This window comes from Dreissena polymorpha, chromosome 1, assembly GCF_020536995.1.
Source record: "Dreissena polymorpha isolate Duluth1 chromosome 1, UMN_Dpol_1.0, whole genome shotgun sequence".
Classification (NCBI taxonomy): Eukaryota; Metazoa; Mollusca; class Bivalvia; order Myida; family Dreissenidae; genus Dreissena; species Dreissena polymorpha.
In genome coordinates, this window is record NC_068355.1 from 204,025,037 (window position 1) to 204,051,105 (window position 26,069).

General features: G+C 34.5%; 1 protein-coding gene across 4 annotated transcripts; it reads left to right on the forward strand.

Moving 5' to 3' along the window:
• The first annotated feature begins 5,242 nt into the window (after window positions 1-5,242).
• LOC127864704 (uncharacterized) lies at window positions 5,243-25,691 on the forward strand. Of its 4 annotated transcripts, none has more exons than XM_052404593.1 (10): window positions 5,243-5,310; window positions 15,944-16,080; window positions 16,907-17,038; window positions 17,465-17,590; window positions 18,920-19,174; window positions 19,978-20,071; window positions 20,327-20,382; window positions 20,738-20,818; window positions 21,074-21,231; window positions 21,619-25,691. In XM_052404593.1, exons 1-8 carry the CDS (start codon window positions 5,253-5,255, stop codon window positions 20,738-20,740), a joined length of 861 nt encoding a protein of 286 aa, XP_052260553.1. In that variant the 5' UTR covers window positions 5,243-5,252; the 3' UTR covers window positions 20,741-20,818; window positions 21,074-21,231; window positions 21,619-25,691. The 4 variants fall into 4 exon arrangements, with proteins under 4 accessions (XP_052260553.1, XP_052260554.1, XP_052260551.1 ...); XM_052404594.1 differs by lacking the exon at window positions 5,243-5,310 and adding an exon at window positions 14,132-14,199; XM_052404591.1 differs by lacking the exon at window positions 5,243-5,310 and adding an exon at window positions 14,220-14,569.
• Window positions 25,692-26,069: the final 378 nt, after the last annotated feature.

The following is a 26,069-nucleotide window of genomic DNA, read 5'->3' on the forward strand; positions in this document are numbered from 1 at the left end:
TGTGTTCATGCAAGCATGAACACGGTTTCATTTTTTGAGTATTTAAACAAGAGGGCCATGATGGCCCTGTATCACTCCACTGCTGAAAAAAAGGCTGAAACAAAACACTCTGCATGTGCAAATACTTAAATATAGGCCCTATTTAAGCACATGTACACTTTTGTGACCTTCTGGGCTGGGTCAAATTTAACCCCAGGGGCATAATTTGAGAAAACTTTGTAGAGGACTACTATATCTCACTACATACAAAATGTGGTAGCCCTAGGTCCTAGAGTTAAGGACAAGAATATTTTTAAAGTTTTCACAAAATAAGAAAGATATAAGCGTATATAATGTTCAATTTTGTGACATGCGGGTCAGGATTAAATTTGACCCAAAGGGCATAATTTGAACAAACTTGGTAGAGGACTATAAGATGTTACTGCATACCAAATTTGGTAGCCATAGTCCAAATGGTTTTCGACAAGAAGATTTTTAAAGATTTCACAAAATAGGCGCTTTAAAAGCGTTTATTCAATTTTGTGACCCCCCGGGGCAGGGTCAAAGTTGACCCCAGAGGCATTATTTGAACAAATTTGGTAGAGGTTTATTAGATGTCACTACATACCAAATTTGGTAGCCCTAGGCCCAATGGTTATGGACAACAAGATTTTTAAAGTTTTCACAAAATAGGCCCCATATAAGCGTATGTTCAGTTTTGTGACCCCGGGCAGGGTCAAATTTGACCCAAGGGGCATAATTTGAACAAACTTGGTAGAGAACTATAACATGTCACTACATACCAAATTTGGTAGCCCTGTGCCTTATGGTTAAGGACAAGAAGAATTTTAAAATTTTCACAAAATAGGCACTATATTAGCATATAATTGATTTTGTGGCCCCCAGGGCAGAGTCAAATTTGACCCCTGGGGCATAATTTGAACAAACTAAGTAGAGGACTATACAATGTCACTACATACCAAATTGTGTAGCCCTAGGCCTAATGGTTATGGACAAGATTTTTTTTTAAGTTATCACAAAATAGGCATTATATAAGCATATGTTCCATTTTGTGACCCCCGGGGCAGGGTCAAATTTGACCCTAGGGATTAAATTTGAACAAATTTGGTAGAGGACTATTAGATGTCACTATATACCAAATTTGATAGCCCTAGGCCGGATTGTTATTGACAAGAATTTTTTTAAAGTTTTCACAAAATAGGCCTTATATAAGCATATGTTCAATTTTGTGACCCTCGGGGCAGGGTCAAACTTGACCCCAGGGGCATAATTTGAACAAATTTGGTAGAGGACTATAAGATGCCACTACATACCAAATTTGGTAGCCCTAGGCCCAATGGTTATGGACGAGAAGATTTGTAAAGTTTTCACAAAATATACCCTATATAAGCATATGTTCAATTTTGTGACCCCCAGGGCAGGGTCAAATTTGACCCCAGGGGTATAATTTGAACAAATTTGGTAGAGGACTATTAGATGTCTCTACATACCAAATTTGATAGCCCTAGGCCCAATGGTTATGGACGGGAGATTTTGAAAGTTTTCACAAAATATACCCTATATAAGCATATGTTCAATTTTGTGACCCGCGGGGCAGGGTCAAATTTGACCCCAGGGGTATAATTTGAACAAATTTGGTAGAGAACTATTAGATGTCTCTACATACCAAATTTGATAGCCCTAGGCCCAATGGTTATGGACGGGAGATTTTGAAAGTTTTCACAAAATAGGTCTTATTTAAGCAAATTTTCAATTTTGTGACCCCCAAGGCAGAGTCAAATTTGACCCCAGGGGCATAATTTGAACAAATTTAAAAGAGGTACACCCCAGGAACATTCCTAAGAAATTTCATCAGAATTGGACCAGTAGTTTAGGAGAAGATGTTTAAAGGAAAAGTTTATGCATGGATGCACGATGGACACAGGACCTTTGGCCAGTGGAGCTAAAAATCAAATTAAACATTTAGTTTTGATTTAAAATCAGTTTTTATATGCAAGTGTCTATTTCACTTATAAATTAAAACAGCATATTATTCATTATTGAAAAGATTATTCCAAGCTTGATGTCATATTTCAACTTTGCATAGTGTAGTTAATTGAACATTGTATTGAACTGTATGGGCAGCTATATTTTTTAATTTATGTATGTTGTATTATACAAAATGCATTATTTCTACCAAAAGTAGACCATATAAGGCCTACTGCTACTAAATAGGCACTGGTATGAATTTGACACTGTTTTTGATGCTCATACAAAACTTTAATTATTACTACACTTTAGTATATTAAATATTTTCAAGTTTTTGTTCAACATTTTTTGCAAAAGAAAAGAGTGTCTTAATGCATTTGAAAATATACTTAAAACAAACTAAAAATGCATTTTAACATACCTTTTTCCTGGTAAAGTATATTTGGGATGATAAAAAATACACTTGAAGAGTATTAATGCTGGAAAAATGCAGAAAAAAATACATTTGTTTCTGTTAGAAGTGTGTCTTGTCTGCATTTTTAAGTGTATTAAATGCACATCAAATGCAGATAAATACAATGCCAATACTGTTACATGTATTGTAATGGACATAAAATGCACTTGTTCTTGTAATTAAATGCTTTAGTGTATTGAAATAACCTTTTATAACGTTTTAACAATTAATAATACCTTTTTATATAAATTTTCTTTTGAAATGTGACACTTAAATGATTTTTGCACCACTAGTAAGAGATATAATTTGTGCTCATAATGCTTTATCATTACACTACATAATATCATTTGTTGTATGAAAATTACCCGTAAAATTCATGTGAAAGCTCAAGAAATCAATAGCAGCGTGCTATACCCTGCTCCTTTTTACATGACTTGATGGTATTTAATCCCCAATTCTACATGGCTAAGGGAAAATTAATGTGCAGATTTGACAAATAAGTCTTAACTGGGATCCAATAGGCAGACTTTCAAATTACTTGTATTTAATTTAAATCATGATCTGAATTGCTCTTTGGCAAATCTTTGTTGGTCACAGTATTCAACTGAATTTTGTTCACTTTGTAGTGATTATATTTTCTATATATATCAGACAACATCTTTCTTCAAAAGTTTAACATGATTGCTTGGTTAATTTAGAAACAAGATCAATGCATCATAACATAAAATGAAAAAATGTGTAATAGTAAAAATGGCAGCAAAAAAGCACTAGATTATCTGCCTTAAATCTGAGACGATATGTTGATGTATTGGAATTTCTCATAAATAATGTGCTCCATAGTTGTATAATTGTATAGTCGCATGCATGAGTGGTGTCAATGTCACAATACCAATTAAAGCCTATAATTTACTAAAACAATTTGAAGTTTGATGTGAGTTTTTTTCAAGATCTGTTATATATAATTATATATACATGTATATATATATTGTTGAAAAGTTAACATGCAATAAGTTTACTGTAATTAAGTGACAAATAGTTTTACTGATTTGGTTGGAGGCATATATGCAGATATATCATGGTTTGTGCAGAGGACAGAAGCAAAAACAAGAGCTGTCTCCGTAGGATGACATACGCCCCCGATAAACGCTTTAATAGAAGTTATGAGCATTTTTCAAAACCTAAAAGCCGACCCTAAGTTCAAGGTCAAAGAGGTCAAAATTTGTGTGTGTATGGGAAGGCCTTGTCCATATACACATGCATACCAAATATGAATGTTACATCTGAAGCGACATAGAAGTTATGAGCATTTTTTCGAAACCTAAATGCAAAGTGTGATGGATAGACAGACGGACAGTGCGATCACTATATGCCCTCCTTTGGGGGCATAAAAATGTGTTTCACATTGTTTTGGTAAATGAGTAATGTAGTTAAAAGAACAGAATCATCAATTATAAAGTTATTGATTATAAAGTGTTGCTGGCATATTTGATGCATTCAACTAGCTATAAGAAGGTCCCTGTTTTATCCCCACTGGCACCGAGTGAGGGTTCTCAAAATCTTTAAACAATATGAATAACTACATATAGGGTCGAGAGCCTTGTTGATATGGGGGCTAAACACCTGAAATCAAAGCGACCCAGGTTAAAGGCCGAGGCCAAATAAATAAACCAGAGGCCGCATGATCCTGCTATACTCTGAACAAGTATTGTTTCTTCTCAGAAAACTGGCTTAAGTGTCTTACTAAGCTTTAGACTTTGAGTTTCAGTGCAATCAATCTAAAATAAATTGGTCAAATTAAATAATAATTTGTAAAACATAAACATTCTGCACAAATTCAATTATTTACTTTACCTGTGTGCATGAATCATTTCAGTCTTGATGGTTAGTGAACTATGTCAAAAGCACCATAGCTATGAAACACTTGTTTTTTTGAATTGTGCAATGTTCCACAGAAATGATGCTGATGATTATTCTACACGATGATGAATTCAATTATTAGATATATTTCTAAATTCCATTTCCACCAACAATTCGGTTATTCCACTACCAGTTCACATGCTTCATACACAGTTGAAAATAACACTATTTCACTCAACAACCGTGACACATGTACTCAATTTTTCAACTTTTCGCAATTAAAATTGTCTTCTACTGTTATTGTTGTTGTTGTACTTTTGAAAGTAGTTCGAAAGATGGCGACCATTAACCCAGAGATTGATTTATGAAATAAATCGTCTGCTGATCCAGAGTGACAGGCTTATTAAATATAAAATAGTAGCAAAAAGCGTAAAACAATTTACAATTAAATTAAATATGTTTCTTATTCTTATTCAGATTTATCAATAAAACGTACTTTAACAATGATCGTTTCCGTTACTTTAATATTTCGCTTAAGATGTTATGCGACAAGTGTTCAAAGTTATGAAAATTTTAAGTGTGTTTTTTTAATAGCGAAAACCGCTCCTTTTATACCCATGGATGGGCAAAAACCCCAAACTGGACAAAGACCAAATAAAACCCACTTAAAACCCGTTTTTGTCCCATCCCCGAAAATGCCCAAATAATGACCAACAAAAAGAACGCTCAGTCCCAAAAATAACCCATTTATGGAACGCGCTCCATGGATACCAGAAGGAAACGGGCAGTAACAGTCGCCACATTGGAAATTGATAACAATCTATCAAAATTACTTAAACAATCAATATTTAACAGTGAAACCTACTGAATTCATAATAGAGAATGATCTTTTCATGTTTTCTCCGCAAGTTACAATAAACCAGACGATGCAAATAAGGTAGAATTTAACCTACGTCCCAGCATTCAAGACAAAATGGTGGAACACATGTTTGCAAACATAAACTTACGGACAATAACATTGGATTTAAAGGGTAAAATACAGTGCTTCACAATAAACACTGAGCAGTTATCTATATAATTATTAGTTTTATGGAAAACTTGAGCGAATAGCGACGTATATTAAAAACACATGAATAATCTTTATCAATCAACAAGTGTAAAATATGAAACGACAAAATCATTGGAAAAGTTAACACAATTCACTCTACATTTTGCCTAAATGATTGATTACACAATATGCTCATGAGGTAAAAATGTATTTGTGAGTTGTTACTATCAACAAAACAATGGAGCTGTGGACACTCAGATAAATTGGATAATGTGTAGCTCAGGAAATAAAGTAAACAGGTAAGTACATTAAACAAATTATGAATGTTACATGTAAATGATATACATATGGTAAACTATTGAACAAAAACAATGTGCGGGGCACATCATTACCCCCTCCTTAGGAAAACAGGTTGGCACTCCGTTGCCAAAGTTCAAGTTCCATTTTTTAAATTAAAATAAAATATCAAACTTTTAACACTTAAATAAACACAAATTGTCACTCAGTTAATGAAGTAACACTTTAAACTGTCAGTAAAAAGTCACATTTTATTTTTTTCTGTTTGCTGAAGAAACCACACTTTTCAGCATTGGGGCCCGTGGAGGTGGCATCTCAACCTTCCGTTCCAAGGATGTTACCTTGCACTCAATCCGTCTGACATCATTCTGCACCTCTTTCATGACTGTTACGAGGTTCGACAGCAATTCGTTAGTTCGCTCACTGTTCTCCAGTGATTTTCCCAATGCGGTGAGTATGAGCTGAGAAGCCTCACCAATGGCTTTTGCCACAACATTGCTTGGGTCTTCTAGGATTGTTTTATCGCTAGAAGTCTCTTCTACCCTGACTCTTTTGCAGGGTACTTCGTCAATCCCCTGAAAAAGTGGGTCAGCCCGGTCACTTTCAGGCAGAAGCTCCGCCAACATGTTTTCATCCATAAGTGGTGTGGCGTCATTGTAACAGTTGCTGGACGTATGACCAGATGGTATGCCGATTTTGGCAGGACTTGCCAAAAAGTCCAGGTAAGGCACCACCCCACTAACTTCTGCAGCCTAGCCCAGAAAACCCATGGTAGAGACTTTTCTTTGAGCCTGTGTTTGGCCTACTCTGACACGTGTGGCGTTGAAACCTTGACTTGTTGGAGTCACGCGTCGAAATGACTGCAGGGTTGAAAGTGCTGCAGGTTCTGGAGCAGCAGGAGTGGTGGAATCGAGAAACCGTGCACCTTGACCAGTTGGAATCACTCGTCGAAATGGCTGAAGAGTTGCGAGTGCTGCAGGTTCTGGAGCAGAGGTAGTGGTGGCATTGTCTAGAAGCCATGCTGGCAGCACATCCTCCTCCTGAGGCTCGAAGAGGCCGTCTTCGTCACATCCTGCATTCCCTGTTGTTGGTGACTCGGACATGATGGAACACCCATATAAACCTAGTACAGGCTCCATGTCTTTCTGGCTCACCCAGTATGGGTTCTCAGAACGTTGCAATACCCAGTCTAAACTGATTCTGCCTTGCCGGTCGGCTACCTCTGCAAGATGTCGTTTGTAGTTTTTCAAATGGTCGACCAGAGTCTTCTTGTCGTTGCACCTGAAGCTGCATAGACTGCAACTAAATGGCACCCGGTCAAATACTACATGGTGCTTAAGGATGTGGCCCATTAGTCGCCCCTTACGATCTTCTTTACCACAATGTTTGCATCGCCAGGACTTCCTTTTGTCTGTCTGCGTTTCCATTATCTGCCCCTGGAAAATATAATTTTCACCTAACCATCAACAAGCGTCATGTAAACTGTGTCACTGCACTTTGAATTGCCTGTCACTTCCTGCTTTCCAGAGGTATGTTATAACTCAACCGTCCTGTTAGTAAATTTCGTGCGAAAATATATTCTGTGATATTTACAGTCTGTGATACTATTAACTTGCTGTCTGTGATATTCATTGTCTGTGATACTATGTGATATTCACTGTCTGTGATATACACTGTCTGTGATATTAATTAACTGTGATATTTATAGTTCACTGTGATATTCCCTATCTGTGATACAAATGTTATTTAAATAGATCACTGTGATATTTAAGTTTTAGAAATTTAGAAAAATAAGCAAGGTATCATAAAATTGCATATTATTTAAATATTTGAGGAACAGTTAATTTCTACAAAACAAATTACACTGGCGCAAGTTTATGCTCTTTCTTGTTTCTTTTGAATTTTATTTAACTTTTTTAACACACTTTGTATCCATTTGGGTTTTTCCCGTCCACGATACCTCTTGAGTTTATCATGGTGAACCAGTCTTACTTGGCCTTCCGGATTTAATTGAATAATGAAATTTACATTTGAACGTTTCTCCACTATGACAAATGGCCCTTCATGGGTTTTTTCAAACTTAGGATTTACTCCTACTTGCCTGGTGTCATGTATACACCACACAATATCTCCCTTTTTAAATTTATTAAATGATAATTTAACTTCATATGTTTCTTTATTTATAGAAGAACTTGAATTCAACTGTCTTAGCGATATCGACACTTTTCTCGCCACCCCATGTGCCTTCAACACTCGTGTCTGGAACTTCTGTGCGTCTTGACTGGTACTGTCTGCTGAACCAGATGCTGTGTTTGCCATCTTTGACCCTAAGAGAAGAAAGACCACCATCTTTAAAAAGACCGTCAACACCATAACAATCAATGATAGGTTGTATAGTGCCCAATTCCTTTTCACTGGTACAATTTGACTCGCCCGTAGTGAAATACTCTCCTGTATAACGTTCTTTTGAAGTAAGTCACCTTGCCCTTTCTTTTCCTTCCCTACATATCCTAAAGAAAATCACCCTGAGCATTGCTTTATTTGGGCATCATTACCCCTTTCAATGGTTTGTTCTGCATGATGGGTCAGATTGGTGTTTTGCTTGCCTATTGTAAAAGGGTTTGATAATTTAACCAGGAAATCAGCTACCACATGTCCTTCTCTTTTAGGTTTAACAACAGTTGATTGTTCGAATGATGAGTCTTGGCTTTCAACAAATATGTCCACCAAAGCCTCTGAGAGCGCTGAAACTGTAACATCCTCCACAACTGTAACCTTCCTCAGCCTTTTGCCTTCTTGCACCAATGGGATCTCTCTCCCTCTTAAACTAATAACATTCTTGCTAAGGAAGATATCTGCTTGCTCCCCATTACCTCCAGCCAGTACATCCAACCCTAACAGTACTTGATCCTCAATGTCAGCTACCACTGCTTCTTTGGTCACCTCAACAGGGCCTAAAGTTATACTAAATATGCCTATTCCCCTGTCCCTGATAGGTGAACCTCCAGCACCTTGCAGCTTGACTGACCCTTTCAAGACTGGTTTGTCCTCTGGACTTAGTTGGTCGTATACTCGACTGGAAACTACTGTTCTAGATGCACCTGTGTCGGCCGTGAAAGTCACTGGCGTTTTACCAATCAGACCTTTGATGTAAATGCCAGTACTCAACACCTTTCCATCTTTCACTCCTAAACAGGCTGCATCCGCCTTTACCTCGCTGACCTCGGTTCGCTTTTCGTTGCCCTCAACACTGTTTTTAACTTCTTCTAACAGGACCTCCCTCTGGGCTCGAGAGAAGCCCCCTGCATGTTTAAAGCCGGTTGCTCCTTTCTTGGTTGGCTCCATGTTCTTTTAGGACAATCTCTGGCGTAATGTCCTTTGTCATGACATGCAAAACACTCTACATCTCTCTTAAATGTTGACCTTTTCCTGTCTTTGGCTTGCTGTGCTTCCTCTAGCTTCTCAATCCTTTTGAGAAGTTTGGCAATCAGTTCATTCTGGTTAATTGTTTCGTCCATTTTAAAGGGTTGATGTCTGGGATTCTGCGTTTGTTGACCACTGTTTGACTCTGTCTGTTTAAAGGGTATTCTATTCACTGGCTCTTGGTATTCGCTGTCACTGTCTTCAAGTCCATCTTTAGTCGTGGCTATTGTTCTCAGAGAATGCTTGTTGCTTCTATCAGATCGGCAAGCATTCTTCGTCTGGATCATGTTGACCACATGAAATACAGCTTCGTCTATATCTCTAGGTTCTTTGTGGAACTCCACCGTGAACTTAGCCTCTTGATCGAGCAGCCCGTCAAGAAATCTTCTAACAAGGTCTTCGTCTCTTGTCGAATGATCCCTATACCCGTGTGCCTTGTCATACAATTTCTTCAGTTCAGCGGCGTATTCCTCGGCGGTTTCACCGTGTCGTTGGCTTCTTCGACTGAATTTGGCGGCGAATGACCTAGGCGTTTCAATCTCCCGGTAACGGCTTGTTATTTCACTTGTCAAACTTTCATAGTCTGAAAGTATTCTTGATGGTAGCTGTGTGAACACAAATTCGCTTGCTTGACCTTCAAGCCTTGGTAACAGATTGTCAAGCTTGTCTTCCTCCTCCCAGTCATATCGTCTGGCTATGGCCTCAAATTTAGAGTGCCATACATTCCAGTCCTCTTTTCCCGTAAATGGAGGTATCTTTGGTAATGGTACGTTGTTTCTTCTGCTTTGCTGTCTCGCTCTAAACTGGTAATCTCTCCTATTGTCACCTAATGGTCTGTAAACCATGTCTTGTCTATTGTTGAATTGACAGTTGTTGAAGTCTTGGTCCCTATTGCCATCTCTTTTGTATGACTGTGCATGACTGTCACCACATTCCTCAGTACCGTATCCCAAATCTCTCTGTTGTGGACCATGGCTGTAATGCCTTTGCTGCTTTAATTGTCTTAACTCTTGAACAACTGTTTGCAAAATACTGGCCACATCATTCGCTGTTAAGGGGTTGGCTTCATCAGTGCTGTGCCCTTTGTTTGTTCCACTGCGAGGAAATCGTTCATCTGTTTCAGTTCCCGTAGCAGCTTCGTCATCAGAAATGTTTCCGTTGTCATCATTTTCGGTTGACAAATTCCCAGTTAAAAAGCCTGGTCTTAGTGTTATTTCACCCTCACTATCTATTGAGTTATTTGCCATAATTAAACAGAATGTTTAAATCGACAAAAAATTATATTTTTCAAGTTATTTCTTTCAAATTTACTAAATAAAGTCAATAAGACTTTTTCAAACTATACGCCAAGTGTTAACTGTCATTTTATTTTATGTCACTATGTGTAGGTTCAGATCACTGAATATTTATTTATTATAAAGATCCCACTTCTGACACCATAATGTAGCGCCCAGCTCTATAGGGCTTGTAATTGTTATTTCATATCGTCAATATAAATGGAAAACAAGTCTGTTTGACGCTTTACTTTTTATTTCTCTGCCATTTAATGGCTTGTTATATAGCGTCAAAATTCAACTGTTACAGTTCTTAGCATAAAATAGTAACAAATAAACAATTTGTTTTAACGATTTGAGTGTCCACGTCGTCTTTTAAAAAGGTTACAGTCCACTAATAAATTAAGTGCAATGACACAGGCTTATTAAATATAAAATAGTAGCAAAAAGCGTAAAACAATTTACAATTAAATTAAATATGTTTCTTATTCAGATTTATCAATAAAACGTACTTTAACAATGATCGTTTCCGTTACTTTAATATTTCGCTTAAGATGTTATGCGACAAGTGTTCAAAGTTATGAAAATTTTAAGTGTGTTTTTTGAATAGCGAAAACCGCTCCTTTTATACCCATGGATGGGCAAAAACCCCAAACTGGACTAAGACCAAATAAAACCCACTTAAAACCCGTTTTTGTCCCATCCCCGAAAATGCCCAAATAATGACCAACAAAAAGAACGCTCAGTCCCAAAAATAACCCATTTAACATTGCGTAAAGCAATTTATCTTAAAAAGACGTACCTGCACAAATTTTAAAAACTTAAATCACATGAAAATTGGGAAATTTATAGGAAACAAAGAAACCTAGTAAATAAATTAAAACACAAATCAGCAAACCAATATTTTCAAGAAAGATGCATTGGTGGGGTAAAAAATTCAGACTTTTGGAAAACTATTAAGCCATTTCTATCAAATAAATCAAGCACAGAACTGCCAAAAATAATTCTACATGAAAACAACAAAATCACAACGAAAGACAACGATAATGCTGAAATTTTTAATTCATACTTTGCTAATGTTGCCCAGTCCATCGGGGAAAACTACACTTTTGATTTAGATAGTCACCCAAGTCTCAAAAAAATTCATGAAAATTATCCAGATACTTGTACCTTTAATTTTAAACCAGTAGCCATGCCCGATGTTGCCAAAGTAATTAATATGCTAAATGTAAAGAAAGCCACTGGAGTGGACAAAATATCAGCTAAGCTTTTAAAAATTGGTAAACCGGCTTTAACTGAACCTCTTACTAATCTTGTGAACATTTCTATTGCCACAAGTACTTTTCCAGATAAACTCAAAATAGCACAAGTAACACCCTTATATAAGAAAAATGACCCTTTTTGCAAAGCTAACTATAGACCAGTAAGTGTCCTACCAATGCCCTCTAAAATTTTTGAGAAAGTAATTGCTAATCAACTTAACTCTCATTTTGATAAAATTTTTAATAAATTTTTATGTGCATTTAGAAAGGGACATGGCTGTCAAACCACCCTATTAGAACTTCTGGAGGATTGGAGGCAGGCTCTCGATAAAGACCATTACGCCGCAGCAATTATCATGGACCTGTCCAAGGCCTTCGATTGCCTGCCGCACGATATATTACTGTCAAAGCTGTCAGCGTATGGTATGTCAGAGCCTGCGTCCAGACTCCTCCAGTCTTACCTTTTTAACAGAAAGCAACAAATCAAAATAGGAGATACAGTTAGTTCATGGGCCAGTATAACAAAAGGAGTACCCCAAGGGTCTATCCTGGGGCCCTTACTGTTCAATGTCTTTATTAATGATATTTTCTATTTTATAAACAAATCTACCCTTTACAATTATGCAGATGATAATACTCTTTCATTTTACACAACAAACTTTGATGAACTTATAAGTGTTTTACAACATGAAAGTAACATTCTTATTGATTGGTTTCATTTTAACAAGATGCAAGCTAACCCTGACAAATTTCAATCTTTTGCAATAGGCAAATTAACTTCTTGTAAAAAACCGTCATTTAAGATAGGTAATGCTACTATAACTTGTGAAAAAGTTGTTAAACTACTTGGTATTGACATAGACTATAAACTAAATTTTGATACTCATATACAAGGATTATGTAAGAAGGCAGCCACTCAAATTAACATCTTAAAAAGAGTTGGTAGAAATTTAAGTGTAAAAAGCAAGCTTTTAATTTTCCATACCTTTGTATTATCAAATTTTAATTTTTGCCCAATGACCTGGCATTTCTGTTCAGAAACTAATATTAAAAAGATGGAAAAAATTCAAGAAAGGGCAATTCGTTTTATATACAACGACTATAGCACTCAATATATCGATCTTTTACAAAAGGTAGACCTTCCGTCCTTGCAAATAAGACGTATAAGATCAATGGCTATTGAAACATTTAAAATCATAAATGAAATTTCTCCACCTTTGTTAAATGATTTAATTGTTAAGAGACAGTCAACCATAAATTTTAGATATACCAATATTTTACAGATACCACAGGTACGCACAACAACATATGGTAAAAATTCTTTTAGATATGCTGCCCCCTCGCTGTGGAACTCCCTACCAGAAGATTTTAGAAAATGTACAAATTTTTCGCAATTTAAAACTTTAATTGGGACATGGAATGGAAAAATCTGTAGGTGCAAATGCTGTAGACTGAATGGGATTTCCACAGCAAGGGAGCATCACATCACTTAGTTTTAAGTACATTTTCTGCTATAATGTTATATAGTGTCAGTTTTGCTTAGCTTTGTGTGCTTTGGTTGCTTAGCATGCTCTATATGCTTTATTTTTACTTAAATGTTATATGCTGTTAGTGTTTTTCGTAGCTCTGTATGCTTTGTGTGCTTTGCATGCTATATATGCTTTGTAGGCCCTATATGCTTTATATGCTTTGTGTGATCTGTATGCTTTGTACACTTTGTGTGCTTTGCATGTTTTTGTGTGCTTTATATACTTTATATGCATTGTTTGCATGTATACTTTGTGTGCTTTGCATGTGTTTCTTGCTCTATATACTCTATATGCCTTGTTTGCTAGGTGTATTTTTGTGTGCTGTGTATGCCTAGTATATTTTGTATGCCTGGCATGCTTTATGTGCTTTATTTGCGTTGAATTGCTATGTATGCTATGTATACTTTATGTGCCCTACGCTTTGTATACTCTGGTTGCTTTGTACGCTCCGTACGCTTTGTATGCTCTGCATGCTATGTATGCTCTTTATGCTTGATATGTTTTTTATGCTCTGCATGCTGTGTCTAGTTGATATTTTATTCTTTCTCTTAAAAAATTATCTGACTTTTAATGTAAACAAATCTAAATTTTTTAGTACCATATCTGATGTTGTAATATCATGCTATATATTTATATGTATATCTGCCTTTTAATTATAGAACAAATTGTTTCCAGTCTTTCAGCTTTTATACACTTGTTATTTCTTATTCATCATGTTTTATAGTCGGTTGTACAAGCTGTCTGAGCTTATGTTTGTTGTTTAACCCTTGCCGACTCAAAATAAATCTTATCTTATCTTATCTTATCTTAACGCGCTCCGTGGATACCAGAAGGAAACGGGCAGTAACAGTCGCCACATTGGAAATTGATAACAATCTATCAAAATTACTTAAACAATCAATATTTAACAGTGAAACCTACTGAATTCATAATAGAGAATGATCTTTTCATGTTTTCTCCGCAAGTTACAATAAACCAGACGATGCAAATAAGGTAGAATTTAACCTACGTCCCAGCATTCAAGACAAAATGGTGGAACACATGTTTGCAAACATAAACTTACGGACAATAACATTGGATTTAAAGGGTAAAATACAGTGCTTCACAATAAACACTGAGCAGTTATCTATATAATTATTAGTTTTATGGAAAACTTGAGCGAATAGCGACGTATATTAAAAACACATGAATAATCTCGTCGAGTCAGTTTCGTATGGGAATTATGGCAACAATGGAAGCAAAAAAAAAAATGCCGTAAAGAGACTGATACCGAAAGTTGGTCGTAGTTTTCAATATGGCGTCTGTTAGTGTTAACCTCCACGCGAGAAATCGCAATGAAGACGAAATACTTATATTCAGTAGCCTTGGCGATGCAAAAGCACACATTAAAAAAGAAGAAATTGAAACAAATAACCGTTATATTATTGGTTACAGTACCAAAAACTTTGGCAATTCAGGTACATTCATTGTATTATTCTGTTTTGATTGTTGTGGTTGTAATCAGCTGGCGTTTAAAAGAAACTCAAATATATTGCAATGAAAAGAGAGACATTAATCCTTAAAAAATAGTTGGTTGGAAAGAAACACATGTGGTCTACCATTTATGTTTTCCTTACAATATTGATTCGACCTTTATGTAGATCTTTGTTGAGTCAGTATTTCGGCATTTCCATTTTTGTTTTCCTTACAATATTGACACAACTGTTTTGACTAGAGTGAATATTATTAATGAAATTTTTGCCAAATATTATCAATTATTTGTTGAAGAGAAATACAATTGCCTTCCAGTATTATACTTTATTTCACAAATTATCATCCAATGTTCCCAGTGCTTTTTAAATGAACACAGTAAATTTCTAATGGAAAATAACGGTATAAACTGTCCGCAATTCAGCATTCATGTACATTGTTCTGAATGCATTTATTTTCATTTATTTATTATTAAGTATCAGCAGTGTAATCTTTAAATACTGTTCTGGATGCATTTATATTTATACCCATGTGATGATAGCCATGTATTCACAGCCATAGCTACACAGGGACATAAAGCAATGTTTTATTTATTCATCATTTACTCAATTAATACTTCATTAACACTGGCACCTATAAAGTCTGCCACACTCGTATATTTCTTAAATGATGAAATGTTTACAATACACCAAGGTATTAATTATTTGTAAAGATGTTATCAAATCTATTAAGCTTTTATGTGGCCTGAATATTTATCACAACGGGTAAGAAGAAAAAAGCATGCCACACAGATAGCTTTTTACTTATATAAATTTTTTTACATAAAAAAAGAAAGAATTTTTCCCTTATTGATTAAGTATTGTTCATTCCCATATCCTGTCACAAAATTCCTAATTAATTGTCTTTCAAAAATCAAAAAAAAGTTTTAAATGAAGACTTATGAAGGTGAAAACATTTGTACTTTGTCTATTTTTTAGAACAATGTGATTTTATGTACCATTATCAATTATTGTTATGCCCCCGGATCAAATGATCAGGGGTGTATTGTTTTTGGCCTGTCCGTCTGTCTGTTCTTCTGTCCCAAAACTTTAAGCTTGGTAACCTTGCGATAACTTTTGACATTTGGCACACATGTGTATCTCATGGAGCTGCACATTTTGAGTGGTGTAAGGTCAAGGTGAATTTTTTTTATCAAAGCTGCGCAATAGGCATTGTTTCTGACAAACACATCTCTTGTTTATATTAAATCAATGAATTGTGATTATTTTATTTTTTTTCATTTTTTTGAGTTATTTAAATAAAGGGTATACATATTGGTAAGCATAAAATAAAATAAAAACTGTTTTGATGAATAATTTCAGTTGTTACTTCATCCTCCCATAAGGTTTGTTGGGTCCATGGGGTGAACCCTTACATGTATGTGAGCCTTGGACATCAGGTTCTGAAATGCCACCATGGTACAGACAAGAATAAGAAGAAAAAAATGGAAAAGGAAAAGGTAATGGACAGAAAAATGGTAAACTTCCCCTCCATGCTTGTCATTGATTTTTAGCTCGGCTGTTTTGTATTCTCATAGGCATTGTCATAGCTAGCTCGTCAGGTCAGTCTTCGTGCCGTTTTGTCAAGGTTTTGAACATTGGCTCTAATATCAATGTGCTTCAACCTACAACTTTGAAACTTAATATGTAGCTGCACCTTGATGAGTTCTACATGCCAAATGCACACTTTTTGGGGTCACTAGGTCAAAGGTCAAGGTCACTGTGACCTCTTAAAAAAATAAAACAGCATTCTGACAAGCTTTTATCCATTCAAAACTGCAACCGCAGCCGAGAATGTATTGTATTTAATAACAATTTTGTTAAAAAATAGGATCCAGTTGAATCAGCTAAATGTACGAGAATCTTTTATATATAAACGTTGAAACATCAATGTAGCGCATCCTGTAAGCCGTTTAATGCAAAAAATATACAATGTACATGTAATGACGGACAGAGGATTTAAAAACTATTCTTAAAATGGTGTTGATTTTATTGCAGAACAATAAAGTTTTGTTCTTATTGTCTTGATGAATGCTCAGATAAAAATATAAGATTTATTTCTTTGGACTTGGTAAAATGCCAACATTGATCAAATCATTCCATGAAGAGTAAAATGTTTACCCTTTTGTTTTATACTGACTAATATTATGATGAAATTAGACTTACAGTATCTGTTCTTAAACAAATTTGGTCCAAATAGTTGTCAAAACTCAACACTGTGTGATATCAGATCAAATATGCATTTTCATGTACATAAAGTTGTAAAGATATGAAAATACTTTTCAGACAAAGACATTTAGCAGTGAGCAGCACTCGTATGCTAAAAAGAAAACAAGGCATGCATTGCAGCCCTCCAAAAAAATGGACTGTCCTGCTTCGATCATTCTGAAGGAAGTGTTGATATTCACCCCTGAAGAGGTTGGATGTGTTGTTTTTTTTCTTTTATTTAATTTACCCACAAGCAGGTCAATTACATAAGTCATTACATTGTTTTATTGCAATCATAATACTTAAGAAACCTTACTATTGCACCAATGCTCAAAATCCAATGGTTATATAATCAATTTCTTCCGATTCATACAAAATGTACATTTTTATTGTGTCTGCTTCATTTTTATTTTTCTTGCCTTTGTAAAATTGTGAGAAGCAAAATATCAGAATAAAATTTCAGAGTTAAGAATTCTTTTTGAAAATCTGGTAGTAATTTAAGAATTTCACAAAACCTTATCTGGAGCTCTGAAAATATAATGACAATTAAATTAAACATCTTCGTCCAATCATTTTTTTGCTATTGTTTGTTTTTAGTACTGTTTAGGTTGTCAACATTATGTCATTTAATACAAGGGTTCATCAAGGGAGCTGGACAAAAAAATGGCTGCTTCTAATGTGAGGAGTGATCTGAGTAAAGGCATCAAGAAGATAATGGTGGTGTTTCCTAACGTCGAACACAAGTACCATACCAGTGGAGAGGTACTGATATGTAAAGTAACACTCTGTGAAGTTAAATTTCTGTTGTTTCATTTGCTGTAATATGCAAACAAAGTTGTCAACAATTGCCCCATCATGGGGATTTCTTGTTTACCTGGCACGTAATAATTAAAAAAATGTAAAAAGCTTTTGAATTTGATTTTTTTTACAAATGTTTAAAACCAAATCCAAAGACTTTGCTTCATAGCTATTTTTACCAGTGTTAACTACCGGTAATAGGATTAAGCATAATATTTTAAAAAGTCATCAGACTGCTCCAGCTTTAAACCTGATTTGTTTGGCAGCACTATGAACCTTTAAATTATCCTAGATCTTAAAAGATGATGTGTATAATTAAATAATTTACAATTAATATTCTCTAAATGCTTGAGTTTGGATAGTTGTTATTTGACATCAAATAATATAACTAGAGATTGTTAAAAGCATGCTCCTGGAATCAAAGGTAGCCATATGCCAGTGGTTGAATGATATGGACTTTTATTAAAAAATGATTGAAGACTTTCTTAAGAAGTCAAAGTTTTGCAATAATTAAGATAATAATAACAAAATAATAAGGAGAAGGACCTAAAGATTATGCCCTGGTTTTCATTATAATTTCTTTATTATTCCCTGCTGAAAGGCATAGGTATAAATGTATTGAACTTGCAGTTGTCATTCTGTTTGTGTGTGTGTATGTCCATCTTTCGCATTCAGCATATTGCAATATGTCAACTAGTAAATTACCTAGGTTGATAAAATTTGGTATGTTGAAAGAGGGACTTATAGTTGAATGTACAATTTCCTTCATTTTTTCTTGGCCTCCAGCAAAGAAAAAATTATACAAATTTATTACCATCAGAAATTATTGTTGCTGAGTTTAAAGAAATGATTGGAAACTAAAAGCGTGCTGACTCAAAAATTACGTAAGCAGAGTTGATAAAATTTGGAGGGCATAAATGGCTGTATTGGGAATATGCACTTCATGTCAGTTGTTTAATAGGGTTCAAATTGCTGATTGATATGGTTATATAAATAAAATGCAGCAACTATCCACTAGGGGGCTGCTGTTTTGTCTGTTAACAAGCTCTTGTTAATGTAAGATTCAAATTGTTCAGATTATCTTAACTTATCAACAACAATGCACTCTGGGGTCACACTGTCTGTCAGACACTGAGACATCTACATCTTTTCCATTGACTCTTCTTTATAATGATGTATTTATATTACATCTGTTTTAAAATGCAGATGATGGTATATTGGGGTGATAATGTTTGCAAAGTGCATGTTTATATGAATTGCTGCTTTTTATATTTCTTATTTAATCTTGAACAGAATGCTGGGCTGTTGCAGCGTATCGACAGTGATGTTGCGTCAAAAATCAAAGAGCTTGTGGTGGAAGATGGCGTTGCAAATGTTGAAGAGATGCAACGCCATCTGACCTCATTTGTTACGAAAAATGTAACACCTGCTCCATCCAAAACTAATCGGAGATTTGCCCCTACAAAAAAAGTGATCCGTTATCACATGAACAAGGCAGCAAAAAATGGATGTGATAGTAGTGATGATCAACACAACTTAGTACAGCTAGTGAGTGTGCTTAGTGTGTAATTAACAGTTACTTCAATATGGATATATATTTATCACATGCCATACCCTGCTTCCCCACGTAATATAACCATTACGATTATTTTTATCTTACAAATGTGTAATATACTTTTTAAGGATTTTCATTGGCTTATTTTCGTTTGATTGACCAATTGCATTTTGTTATTTTGCTGAAATAACATTGCAACGTCAAATGACGTCACGAAATGTAAACAACATTTCGGATTTATCATTAAGTTTGCGTAAATATTTATTTAATTGGCTCATTTAAAAGCATGTGATCAAGAAGATCTGGCACTCATTTAATACCATATTTTATTAAACTCGTCCAGGAAATTCGTTAGTTGGCTCGCCAAAGGCTCGCTTACTAACAACATTCCTGAATCGTTTAATAAAATATGGTATGATATGACAACTCGTGACAGATCCTATTTCTATATGTCTATTCAACAATTTCATATGCATCACTGATGATCAGTTAGAATCCCATTATAGTTATATAAAAAATTATATAGAAAATTTATAACTGGTAATGTTCGTGTGTTGTTGTCATCAATCAAAATGAAAAATAAATGCTATGAATGCTATGAATATTACATTACATTTTAAATATCCTCATAAGCCATTGTGATATTGGTGCGATGAACCCCTTTTGGTACGATCGGTCTTTTTTTTTATAGTAAACACGTTTTTGCTATAAATTTTAAATGTCCGAAATACATTTGATAAAAGCGATTTCTAATGTTTGCAGGGTAGAACATTCAATTTTCTTAAATAATTTGTAGAGGAGATATCCCATGGCTTCAAAGTACAAACAATTTCCTTTCTGGTGGGGTACCACAAACCCAAGGATACGGGTGGGCAGTTTTCAGCTGCGTGGTAAGATATGTTGCTCTTTTATCCCGAAATTTTTCCTATAGAATCTATAATGACATATGTATTGCATATTATGATTGTGTAAAGTATTTCAACAAACCAGTTTGAGTATATGTATTCTTCATGATATGAGCAGCCGTTAAAAGAACAACAACATCCATTTGGTGTTAATGTACGGAAAAACGCATTAAAAATATGGTAAAACAACATAATGGTATATGTATAATTTCATAATGTACATGTTCTTTCTTTGTACAGGCTATCGAATGCGTCCGCTTTTACATCAAGGAGGCATTTCTAGAGAAAATCGAAAGGTTATTATTTTCATATATATTGCTTAATTCCTATCGCATATATTAGTTAAATAAATTCATTAATATTCCGAGAAAATGAAGACTTTGATTGATGGGGCACAGTTGCTTTACTCTGTAAATTTGTTGATACTTAAGGACAGCATATTACTAATACAAGTGTAATAATACATATAATTATTGTTTTCTTAATTTTAAAGGACAGAGGATCAAATGCCGTATACCTAAAAAAATGCTGACTTTTTTGTCATATATGCTTTTCAACAAAACATTTAGCTTAATTTTTAGTTGATGTATAATTATGCAAACATGTACATTTTAATATGTTATATGAAACTGTATTTATACTGCTACTTAGTGAGCCATATCTCTCAACAATGAGGCAAGTGAAAGGCCTCCAAGACCAGGAACTTTTAAAAATCCTCAGTGAAGATAAATAGTAAGTTTTGTGCGCATGTGTTTCGTATGTTTATTCGCAATAACGTTTATGATGCATTTTATATTTTCACATGTGTTTTGGTAAATGACATGTTCTTCATTGTGATTTATTTTTTAAAAAGGCTTTTATCTATCAATGTTTAACGAAGACACTCAGATTTGCATGCTAAGTCAAGGCTGTGTGAATACCGGTATGTATTGTATTTTTGCAGATTGATTCCCTTAATATTATTATTTTTTTATTTTATATCACTAGTCTAGGGGGAGCATACGTAGAACATGTCCTGGTTCGCGAGGCTTTGGCAGCCATCTTTGTAGCATTTACAGGGGACACATATACTAATGCGAATGTGGAATGCTGTTCTATTATTCATCGGTCAACGTTGAGAGCAATGCAAGCTGCCTGTGCGATTGGTACTGTTTTGTTTTATATTTTAAACATGTCATATTCTAGTGAAATAACAATTGTACAGAAATTGTGGTGATACAAGAGGGTGCAAATATTAATTGAAATCTATATCATTGATAACGTTGCATAAATACAAAAGTATGATTGTTTACTACGCGCTAAAATACAGAAGTAGAAAGATATGAACACATGCCTAAAATAAATTATTGTAACTTTTTCATCATACTTCTACGGTATTGTAAATCATATTATGGAAAACGAGTACATAATTCGTCAACATGCATGTATTGTAATGATAAAACCAGTTGATAAAATCGGTTTTTGTATTAAATATATTTCTATTAAATGTCACAGAACAATAAATTAATAAATGTTTTGATGTTTTATTCTAGGTGAAGCAAAGAAGAATGAATTGCTGAACCGGTATAAGCACATTTCCGGGAAATGTTAGGCGATGTGATTATATTTATTGTGCTTTGATGTGTTTAACGAAGTACTATAACCAATTACAATACATTTCTTAATAATCATTAATGATAATTTCGTGTTTTCAGATACAATCATTTCTTAATTATTATATATAAGCCTTTTTAAATAAATAATGCGCGTTTTACGTGTTATTTAAAATGTGAACATTATATTAATCTAATCGAAAACGAATTAATTTTGTTATTGAAAAAGGGAGATAACTATGACTTGAGTTATACATTACATTTGACAGAGTTATACATCTCATTAAATAACATTTAAAAAATGGTGTTATATTTTCATATATGATGTAAATAATAACATACACATATTACTTACTATACTTTTCGGCCGAAGATGCTAAGATAATAAATTGTTTTGTAAACGAAAAACGCGATATAATTTTCCTTTATCATTTACATTTGTTGTAAAAAGTGAGCATATGAAAATTCTGATGTCTGATAGTGTTTTGCCTTTTGTGAAAAGATTTGTACCATTGTAACATTGGATGTTTTTACGTTTACTGATGTCCAAGGCTCATTCAACATTGGCATTGGTATAGGTGTCCCCTGTAAAGGCTACGAAGATGGCTGCCAAAGCCTCACGTACAAGAGTTATAGTTTCTATTTTTGTGAGGATTCGATAATACTGTAAATTTAACAAGCTCTACAATATAACAGAATTGGCATCTGTTGACGATTTAAAAACCTGAAAAATATAAAGCATTAATTTGGCGAGTTCTGTTGTTTTCGTTATATTTTGTGATAGTACGATAATTGCTTTTATAAAGTATACACATATTGTTGGCATCTTTTACATCAATTTCTTTACAATATGACTTTTTCCCCTCGCACCAAGACCATAATATTTATTGGTTAAACCAATGAGTTTATTGTTTGCTGTTGAATGCCTTACTATTTAACATTTGATAATCTCATCCGGAGGTGGGTGCTTTTCTGAGTTTTTTGTTTTGTTTTGTTAATTAAATAATTTTCCAACGTTTAGAACTGTACTGTTTTGGTAATATTTATATATGTATTTCTACTTTTATTCGCACTTTGATCGTTGTAATTTCAATAGTGTTACGATTTTACTTATTTAAGACGCATTCTGCAGAATGCACCAACAATATCGGGTTTGATGAACTTTATTTACTTAGTTTAATGTCTTTTTTTTATTAATACGCTCTCCTTTTCTATATGTTGTAATTGGTCTGCAAAACTAAAGCGTTCATATTAACGTCCCTTTTATTGCTAAATTTATATTTTTCGTCTTGATTAAAAATCGATCCATTTATTTAGCATTTGTGTTTCACCAAATTTTATTCAATGTATGGTATGATTTTCTTGAAACGAGATAGTTTGCCACAGACGTGTGTCGCACAAATTTATAGATTGTGTGTAAGCCATTTCACCATTTATCCAATTACACCTTGTATTGTTAATGATTAAAGATGAAGTTCATGTAAATAATGCTTTGTAAAAACGTCTACTTTATCTGCATTTAAGGAGGCGTTTGTATCATTAATTATGGTATGATTGATTGATTGTTATCGTGATGTTAACTGTATATAGTTGTGAATTAACCATATTCGTCGCTTTCGATGATGATTTTAAAATTCTGTAAGTTGTAATTATTTTTTATTTCTTACCTTTTTATTCAGGTCCAGGTTTTCGCAAAAAATAAATTTAACCAAACATAGGGCTGTACTAAACAGCACTTATGTGGCTAAGGATGGTTAAATCCCAAAGATGTGTGTTCGTCTTGAAATACCGTATAAAGTTGTATATATTTTGAATGTATGTATGTGCGTACCGTATTTTATCATGCATAGCGCGCAGTTTTTTACCTTCAAATTTCAAAATAAAAATTCAGTGCGCGTAATACATTGACACAGCGCTTTCCTGGTTGCTAAATTGCAAAAAATCCAGTTCGTAATCGTAAATCTTCACAATTGCCGCCATTTTTTTTATTGCAGAAAACTACACCCTATAATGTTATAGACTGAAGGGGCCGTTGTCGAAACAACAAAAAGCGGGAAAGGGTAGGAATGAACGGGGTAGTAACAGTTTTGACAAAAATTAAAAGATGAAAAAATGTCTTTGTTGGTGTTTTCACACTTCTTCATTGATTGTTCATTTAAAAAAATCGAGGTATATCGATCCCCGCGTCGTCGCGGTATTGTTTGTTAAAGTTTTTGTTGTCATGAAAACTTGTTGATTTACAACGCAAAACGTCTTATTTGAACTGACGCTAATTATTTCAATCAAATTTTTTTCAACTTCGCTTTTGCTTTATTTTGATAATTTAATCCAAAGTTTAATGTTAGCAATTCTGAGAGTTCGCACTCTATGTGAATTGACAGTTTGACGTCATCAAAGGAAAGCCGCTTCCTGTCTGAAGCAATAAAGCGACAAGTTTCTCGCCGACAAAATTGGCTTCTTTTGTCTAGCAATCAACATGCCGAACCAATCGTGTGTTTGTTCCTCAATGGCAATCGTCCAATTAAATAATAGCACGTGCACAACTCCGCCTTCGAACCTTTTGCAGAGAACGGAGGTGGAGTTTAACGGTTAATTGAGCAAGTGTTATACGTAAGTTGAGTTCCGATTTGCCGAAATTTCTCGGCCCTAAGCATTGAAACGACGAAAACATTTATCAATGATTTTCCGATCTCTGCATTAATATGCTACAGTGCGAGTATACTACGTAGGTTACAAACCAACAATAGAGATATAGACTCGTTTTAATTTCTTTCAACAGAAACAAAAAATGATATTTGTCTAATGGCTTTACGCCGATAACGCCGATAACGCCAACTGTATGGAATTGAGCGTTCGGGTGTATTGTTTGTGTCACTATAAATACTGATCAACTAGAGGCAGCGAAGGCGCGAAATACCGGGTCAAACTGGATTTAATGGGGAGCATCTCTTAATGGGGAAATATTTAAGTCGATGAAAAATAAAATGGGATCCACGGACGATTTGCGTAAAATTGGACATTGCGATGTTGCGGGTCTGCAGAAGACTATGTCATACGATGTTGTGAGCGGCAGGTAATGAAAATGTTCACTGTTCAAATGTGAGGAATAGGTAATAGTGGTTCGAATTTAATGCGCAGGGGTCTTGAAAAAACACGCGCAGTGCGCGGCAATAAGGACATATACGGTGTTCTCGAGAGCATAATCTTAAAAATTGTCGAAAATATAGTGTTATGCAACCCATGCTCCTGATCGTATAAACGCTCCCTACTTTAAAACAAAAAATTAAGCGCCTGAATAACTCAGATTAAATGATTGCGCAATATAAGAATGGCGGCCATTTTCAGCCCAATTTGCAAGTTTTTGGTCTTGAATTCTTTTTTTTCTCCATTTTGGCTTTAAAAAATCGCATGCGCGTTATACATGGGAGCGCGCTATACATGGTAAAATACGGTATGTACGTACGTACGTACGTACGTACGTACGTACGTACGTACGTACGTACGTACGTACGCATGCATGTATGCATGCATGCATGCACGCACGCACGCACGCACGCACGTACGTATGTATGTATGTATGTATGTCATGACATACATATTAGATATATGTTACATATGTTAATGTCATTAATTAAAAACAAACTGAAAAATCAGTTTGAATATGTTCCTCTCCATACTACAAATTCTTCTTATTTTATGTCTTGTAAGTAAATTGGTAAATTTTAGATATGCAGTTTCAATATTACAGTAGATTAAATCATGTATTCCCTTCATAAACATACCATGTTAACCAGTTCATAACAATATCGTCCAACCTTTTATCTTCTACCATAACTTATAGATTGTATAAACCATATATAATGTAAACTATAAGCTTGTATAAGCTTTATTGCTGACTAAATGTTGTTCTTGTTCTAAGCATTTTTGTTTGTAACAATTTATGTATTAAAACGGAAAATATGACATGATCAGAGAACATAAAGTGATTGACAATAACAATCCATAAATTATAATGTAGTTATGATGTATATCTTCTAAAATGTAATATACACCGTAATACACTTTCCCCCATAAGAAGCAAAGTGAAAATTATTTTGCAACTAGCATATAACCAGAACAACCTGCGAGCAGTACGCAGTCTGTTAAGGATTTATGCTGTTAGCTACTCATCAGTATCTAAGGGTTGGAAATCAGCCTTTCAAACTTGAATATCTTAAGAAAGGACTTAAATTTAATTTCCTAAAGGACATCAAATGCGTCAAAGTGCAAAGGGTCCTTCATTTATAATATAAAACCCGATTTATAAGCACGATATTATCGGTGTCTAGACGCATACAAATAGGGGTTCATGTGTTCCCCAACGCTATTAAATCCGTATAAGAACATGTTGA

What these genes read in the sequence shown, in the direction of transcription:
- LOC127864704 (XM_052404591.1), top strand. Translation starts at nt 14,407, where the DNA reads ATGGCGTCTGTTAGTGTTAACCTCCACGCGAGAAATCGCAATGAAGAC. An exon ending in TGATATTCACCCCTGAAGAG is followed by an intron (nt 17,039 to 17,464) that starts GTTGGATGTGTT and finishes ATTTAATACAAG; the next exon opens with GGTTCATCAAGGGAGCTGGA. An exon ending in AGTACCATACCAGTGGAGAG is followed by an intron (nt 17,591 to 18,919) that starts GTACTGATATGT and finishes AATCTTGAACAG; the next exon opens with AATGCTGGGCTGTTGCAGCG.